The sequence below is a fragment of the Otolemur garnettii genome, unplaced genomic scaffold (genome assembly GCF_000181295.1).
Source record: "Otolemur garnettii isolate 467f Iridium unplaced genomic scaffold, OtoGar3 scaffold00025, whole genome shotgun sequence".
Classification (NCBI taxonomy): domain Eukaryota; kingdom Metazoa; phylum Chordata; class Mammalia; order Primates; family Galagidae; genus Otolemur; species Otolemur garnettii.
This window is the reverse complement of record NW_003852420.1, coordinates 21,309,660-21,317,461: the sequence shown is the minus strand read 5'-3', so window position 1 is coordinate 21,317,461 and position 7,802 is coordinate 21,309,660. Positions and strand designations below refer to the sequence as shown.

Genomic DNA, 7,802 nt, shown 5'->3' with positions numbered 1-7,802 from the left:
TATAGTAACCATATGGAACCCCATGTGAGATTTTCTTTTTTGAAAAAAATAAAAGCCTTGCTTTAGAACCTGTAGGAATTTTTGCTACAGTGAGATCTGTATAACTGACAATGTTTGTGGGTTTTACTTCAGCTGCCAAGAAATTGGAAATCACATAAACAATGCAGATAGGGCCAGGCATAGTAGTTCATGCCTGTGGTCTTGGCACTCTGGGAGGACGAGTTGGGAGGATTGCCTCAACTAAGGAGTTTAAGACCAGTCTGAGCGAAGTGGGACCCCATCTCTACTAAAAGTAGAGAAATTAGCCGGGTGTTATAGTAGGTGCCTGTAGTTCCACCTAGTTGGGTGGCTGAGGCATGAGGATCACTTGAACCCAAGAGTTTAATGTTGCTGTGAGCTATGACAACACCATGATACTCTTCCCAGGGTGACAGAGTGTGGCTGTGTCTCAAAAAAAGTTTTGTTTTTTTTTTTTCTTTTTTCAAATAAAACAACGGTATAGACATTTTAAGACCTACATTAGTTTTAGTTTTTGCTCTTTTTAATCTTGTCATAAATTTTTGTTTCAATTTATTTTTTTCTTTTTACTGACTGTGTTGTATGTAAGATGCTTATATAATCTTTTTGATATGAGATGGTACAGGTATGGATGACTCTATTCACATAACTAGATTTTTGCCAGTTTGCAACTAGAAGTGTATACTTTCTCTCTTATACCTGGCTGATTGTATGTACTCTTGGCCTCACCTCAGTCTGCCCTGCTAGTTTTAGGGTGCATGTAACTCCTCTTATTGTAGCAGTTAGTCATTGCTCTGGGCTGACTGACGCATGGAGTTCCTGCAGAGCAAATGTAATCTGTGTGCTCCAGGGTTATATAAATATACTTCATTTATGGGGGTTTATTAGGCTCTTAACTGCCCGCTTTGACCTACAAACTATCCATTTCTAATATCCAGAAAATAGTTACTAAGTATCTATTATGTACTAGGTATGGTGTTAGGTACTAGGATGAAAAGGTCAAACGTAGTCCTCGCTCTCACGTGATACCAGTTGCCTTGTACAAAACCAACTCAGGAGCCCAAGTGTGTGCAATCTTGCATAAATACAGAAAAGCAATGACTAGAAGGGGTGTTTTACTTCTAACCTCACAGTGGTGATCAATTATTGCGGTAGGACCTCTACAAATCAAATTGGATGACTTCCTTGCTCAAAAAATCTATTTCTTCCGTGTCTTCAACATCTTAATATGATTTATGGGCATGAAGCTAATTGTTAATCTGCCTCCACCTGCCCTTCTTCCATTTTTTGCCGTACCCCTAAGTCTCCTAAATGTCTTTGCCTTTGTGGCTTATCAAATGCATTATTATATTCTGGCATTCCAAGGACTTGAGGATGTTGTTATATGTTATTTGACGTATTCTGTATTCAAATAAATCTGAGCTTAAGAAAGTTAACACCTAAATCTCCTGAACCTTTTCACCTTTGTGGCCTAGCAAATGGAATACTGTATTCTGGCATTTCCAAGGACATGAGGATGTTATATGTTATTTGAATTATTTGGTATTCAAATAAATCTGAGCTTAAGAAAGTTAGACAGTGTTCTTTTTACAGATATTCTCAGAGCTTTTAATTGTACCATCAGGCTCTGTGAATTCCTCAGGGATGAACATAGTGTCTTGTGTTTTCCAAATTTATCAGATCTTAGAAACCCACCAGTTTTCTCCAGTTCTCACATAAGACTAGTATTTTGTGGTGTGACTTTGGGATATCTTTTTTTGTATCCTCAGATTGGAGTTCTTTGCATGTCTCCCTGTTCAACACTTCGTCTCATTTTAAGGTCTAGCACCAGTGTTAATACCCTCCAAATCGAAGCTGTCTCTTTTCTATTAGATTATCCTTCATTTTATAGAAGCCTGTTTTTATTATAGAAAACCTCTGTCATAATACCTGTTGTACTATATGCACTGCATTCTCTTTATTTCTTTAACTAAAATAGCCTTGAGATCGGAGTCTGTTTTTAAGCTGTGTATCCACTGGTGGATACCACAATGTCTGGGGCAAAGTAGTATTGATTGTTTATTCATTTAATCAGGTAATTTACTGTGTTTGCTATAAATCAGTGTTTCACATATTTTCTACCTTTCTACCAGTCCGCTCTGTGAAACTCAAGGAAGATATTCTGTCCTGCACTTTTGCTGAGTTAAGTTTCGGTTTATGCCAGTTTATCCAAGAGGTGCGGAGACCAAATGGTGAAAAATATGATCCAGACAGTATCTTATACTTGTGCCTTGGAATTCAACAGGTATCAAATTAAACAGTTACTATAAAATTAATTGCATTTTTACTGAGAGAACATATGCACTAAGCTGAATAATTATAATATACTTGATATTGCTTCTATACTGCCTTCTTTTTGAGACAGAATCCCACTGTGATCACAGCAACCACAAACTCTTGGACTCAAGCGATTCTCTTGCCTCAGTCTCCCAAGTAACTGGGACTACAGGTGTGCGCCGCAATGCCTGACTATTTTTAGAGACAGATCTTTGCTCTTTCTCAGGCTGATCTTGAATTCTTAAACTCAAGCAATTCACCCTCCTTGGCTTCCCAGAATGCTAGGATTATGGGCGTGAGCCTGGCCCAGTATACTCCCTTCTTAATGAACCACTGACCCTAATATAAAAGTTTTGATCAGCCCAAGCCACATAGCAAGACTTTGTCACTGTAAAAACAGGAAAACTAGCCAGGTGTGGTGGTGTGCACCTGTAGCACCAGCTACTCAGGAGACTGAAGCAGTAGGATCACTCAAGTCCAGGAGATGGAGGTTGCAATGAGTTTATGATGCTGCTGCTCCACTCTTATCCGGGCAACAGAGTAAAAACCTGTCTCAAAAAAATCTTTAAATGTCTTGATCGCATACCCTTTTGTAAGCTAAATTGAGACTATTAATAATAGAAATTATACATGGTGTATTTTATAGTAGGTAAATACAAAGAGCATAAATAGCAATTTACAAAAGAGCATGGATGATTATGTTGTATGTGCGTGTATATATATAAAAATCATGTAGTTTCATTTTTAAAATTTAAATTGAATAGATACAATAGATAAATAGCATTTTTGTCTATCACATTGGCAAAGATGAAAAATTATAACACCTTGTTGATTAGAGTTCTGTGAAGTGGGGGTCCATCTGCATAGCTAATGGTAATTAGTACATACTTTCCTAAAAGTGTTTCAGGAATATTTTTAAATTTTCATATTCTTTGGGTGGTAATTTAGCTTTTTCAAGTCTTCAAATTAATACTCTGCAGTCCAGATACTATCCCACAAAATTGAATATAACTTCAGTGTCCACCAAAGTGTGATTATCAGGGACATTACAATATATTCATAAAATTGTATGTTATGTAGGCAATAAAATTGTTCACAAAGTGGCTTCTAGTAACATAAAAATCTTAATATTTAAGGCATTAATAAACAAAATAAGAGTATAAATGATACTAAATAAAACGAAACATAAAATGTTTACAGTGGTTACCTCTGAGTGGTAGAACTCTGTAAGTTACTGATTTTCTTGTTTTCTCTTTTTGTCAAGTTTCTTCCATTTGTATAGTGGGCATTATGTGTACATATTGTATTTAGGCATTTCTTTGCACCAGATACATTTTTCTGCAGTTTGCTTTGCTCAATGGAGATATTCCTCCATGTCAATGTAACTCAAACTCCTTCCTTTAAAAATGTGTGTAATACTGTAGACTTTATGAATATACTGGTTATCTCTCTTTAAGATATTTAGGTTGTTTTTCTCTCTTTGCTTACCATTGCTCTCCCCTTCCACCCAGGATTATGTTTAATTAAATTTAATGGATTACAGTTAAGTCAGGATTTCTTCATTAGACTTAATTTACTTCTCTTGTACGAACAGCACCTTCTAGTTCACTATACGAATATATATTCTTGGTAGTTAACATACAGTTGCCCATTTTATATTTAAATGTAATAAATATTTAAAAACTAATACTCTTAATTTTATTAGTTGAAAAATTACAGATGTTTTGGGGGTACAAAGTGAAGTTATGAGTTATGAATACAATTTTGAATAGTTAAAGCAAGCTAATATATTTATCACCTCAAAATGCTTTTTGTGGTGAGAATATTTGAGATTTACTTTTAGCAATTTTGAAATGTACAATACACTATTATTAACTGTGTTCACCATGCTGTGCCATAGATCTCAGGAAAAACACACTTACTCCTTCTGAGACTTTGTACCCTTTGATCATCATCTCCCCAGCACATACACAGACAGACCCCAACTCCCATCGCCACCCAGCTTCCGGTAACCACCATTCTGCTCTCTGTGTCTGTGAGTTTGTTTTAGATTCCACACATTAGTGCAGACGTGCAGTATTTGCCTGGCTTATTTCACTTAGCATAATGTTCTCCGTTTCCATCTGTGTTGTTGCAAATGACAAGACTCTCCTCCTTTTTAAAGGCTGAATAGTATTCCATTGTATATTTATACATTTTCTTTATCCATTCATCTGTTTGTTGTCAAGCAGATGACAACTTTGTTGACAAGTTGTTAAGTTGATTCTATAACTCTGCTATTTGAATAGGAGTATAATGAACATGGAAGTGCAGACATCTTTTATGACAAGTGCATTTCACATATTTGGGATAAATACATAGAATTGAGATTACTGGATCATATGGTATTTTTAGTATATTATTATATATCCATAAAGGCTATAGTAATTTACATTCCCACTAACGGTGTACAAGAGTTTTCTCTGTATCTTTGCTATTAAAAACAATGCTTTAGGCTCGGCGCATGAAGCTCAAGCAGCTAGGGCACCAGCCACATACACTGAAGCTGGTGGGTTCGAATCCAGCCTGGGCCTGCCAAACAACAATGACAACTACGACCAAAGAAAAAAACAATAGCCAGTATTGTTGCAGGCGCCTGTGGTCCCAGCTACTAGGGAGGCTGAGGCAAGAGAATCGCTTAAGCCCAAGAGTTTGAGGTTGCTGTGAGCTGTGACACCACTGTACTCTACCCAGGGCGACAACTTTAGACTCTGTCTCAAAAATAAAAAAAATACAATGCTTCAGTATATAGTTTGTTGTGTACTGTATTTTACCAGAGGAAAGCATTTTTTTTTTCAATATTAAGATTATTTTCAGGTTACTCTCCAGAATGGTCGTAATGATTTCCAGTCTTTCCAAAAGTGTGTGCAAGTATACCTTTCTTGAATCCTCTTTCACACACTCCTTTTTTTAATTTATGTTTTGGTTTTTTTTTTTTTTTTGAGACGGAGCCTCAAGCTGTCCCCCTGGGTAGAGTGCCATGGCATCACAGCTCACAGCAAACTCCAACTCCTGGGCTCAAGCGAGTCTCCTGCCTCTGCCTCCCAAGTAGCTGGGACCACAGGCGCCCGCCACAACGCCCGGCTATTTTTTTTTTTGGTTGCAGCCGTCATTGTTGTTTGGCGGGTCCAGGCTGGGGATTCGAACCCGCCACCTTAGGTGTACGTGGCTGGCGCCTTAGCCGGTTGAGCTATAGGCGCCGAGCCAATTTATGTTATTTTAATGGGTAAAATAACCATTTCATGGCTTCATTTTGTATTCTTTCAATTTTTGTAAAGTTAAATGTCTTTTGTTAGTCATTTGGATTTTTTTTTTTTTGAGACAGTCTCACTATGTTGTCCTTGGTAGAGTGCTGTTGTGTCAGAGCTCACCGCAATCTCAAACTCTTCGGCTTTAACGATTCTTTTGCTTCAGCCTCCCAAGTAGCCAGGACTACAGGCGCCCACCACAACACTTGGCTATTTTTTGGTTGTAGTTGTCATTGTTGTTTGGCAGGCCCGAGCTGGGTTTGAACCCACTAGCTCCAGTATATGTGGCTGGTGCCCTAGCTACTGAGCTACAGGCACCAAGCCTGGATTTTTTCATTTCTATCTGTAGGATCACATTTTTACATTGGGAATATTCTTTTTTTTTAATTTATTTTATTTTTTATTTTTGCAGTTTTTTGGCTGGGGCTGGGTTTGAACCCACCACCTCTGGCATATGGGGCTGGTGCCCTACCCTTTTGAGCCACAGGGGCAGCCACATTGGGAATATTCTAATATGGATGTTCAGAAGAAAATGTTCTAGTTTTCTCTGTCTTTTAGTTTTTATGTTGCACTTTGCCATTTAGAATTTTTCTTTAAGGCCAGGCATGGTGGCTCATGGCTGTAATCCTAGCAGTCTGGGAGGCTGAGGCAGGTGGATTCCCTGAGCTCAGGGGTTCAAGACCAGCCTGAGCAAAAACAAGACCCCGTCTCTACTAAAAATAGAAAAATTAGCTGAGCATGGTGGCACGTGCCTGTAATCCCAAGTACTTGGGAGGCTGAGGCAAGAGGATTGCTTGAGGCCAAGAGTTGGAGGTGGCTGTGAGCACTCTACCAAGGGTGACAAAGTGGGACTCTGTCTCCAAAAAATAAACTAAAAAAGAAAAAGGAGTTTTCTGTATAGTTCCAGGGTTTTCTGTGTTGCTAGTATGGTCTTCCTACTTGAGTATAAGAATTTAAATTTTTATAAATTTCTAAAATACTTGTGTTTTTAGATGCCTTAATCCACCTGAAAATTCATTTTCTATACATGATGCCAGATCTGATGAACAGTACTTCTGATGGTAGTGAAATATGCAAGCAGCATTCATTTCCCCAGGGAAGTGAAATAGCACCTTTGTTTTAATTTCTGATATTTCGATCCAGAGTTACTTATTAAATTAAAAAATGAGAAGTTGACTCGGCTCCCATAGCACAGTGGTTACGATGCCAGCCACATATACTGAGGCTGGCAGGTTCAGACCCAGCCCAGGCCAGCTAAACAACAATGACAACTACAACAAAAAATAGCTGGGTGTTATGGTGGACACCTGTAGTCTGGGCTACTTAAGAGGCTGAGGTAAGAGAATCACTTAAGCCCAAGAGTTTGAGGTTGCTGCGAGGTGTGACGCCATAGCACTCTACCAAGGACAACAAAGTGAGACTCTGTCTCAAAAAAAAAAAAGAAAAAAGAAATTGTTTTTTAGCTTCTTTCGACAAAAATTTATTGAGCACTTACTATGAACTATGCAGGTATCTTGCTTAAAGGTGAAATTTCAAACCTGTACTCTTAAATTTTGTACAGATTAAAATTTTATCAATACAGATGCCAAGGATTAAGATGTGATGTTGTGCTGGTTATTAGTATACTAATAGCTTGAATATATTTAAAACATGCATGGTCATTGCAATGATTTTAATAACATTTGAGTACTTTACATGCCAGATACTCTGTTATCTATGAAATATACTCAAATTTATGAACTAAATTGTAAGTCTAAGTTTTTCTAGTGTAGTCACCCTTGTTGTTTATATTAGTAAATAACTATATAATAATAGTATTAAAAAGAGGTTTAAGTTAACAAATAATTGTCAGATGATCATTATAGGCAGTAAATATTTTGAACCCTTTAGCAATCTTGACAGAAAATAAACTTTCCCAAGAGTTTGATGTTGCTGTGAGCTGTGATTCCATGGCACTCTACCCAGGGTGACAAAGTGCTGTCTCAAAAAAATAAAAATAAACTTTCTTTCATGCCAGGAATTTTATTTTTATTTATTTATTTATTTATTTTTGAGACAGAGCCTCAAGCTATCCCCCTGGGTAGAGTGCCATGGCTTCACAGCTCACAGCAACCTCCAACTCCTGGGCTCAAGCAAGTCTCCTGCCTCAGCCTCCCAAGTAGCTGGGACCACAGGCGCCCG

The 7,802-nt window shown here is 37.7% G+C and overlaps 1 protein-coding gene across 1 annotated transcript in view; it reads left to right on the top strand.

The window, feature by feature from the left end:
• The window catches only part of ZMYM4 (zinc finger MYM-type containing 4), a 168,719-nt gene that overhangs the window by 148,358 nt on the left and 12,559 nt on the right, over positions 1 to 7,802 (top strand). The window contains exon 23 of the mRNA XM_023512266.1: positions 2,151 to 2,302. Coding sequence (XP_023368034.1) covers positions 2,151 to 2,302 — 152 coding nt within the window. The remainder of the gene's footprint in view (positions 1 to 2,150; positions 2,303 to 7,802) is intronic.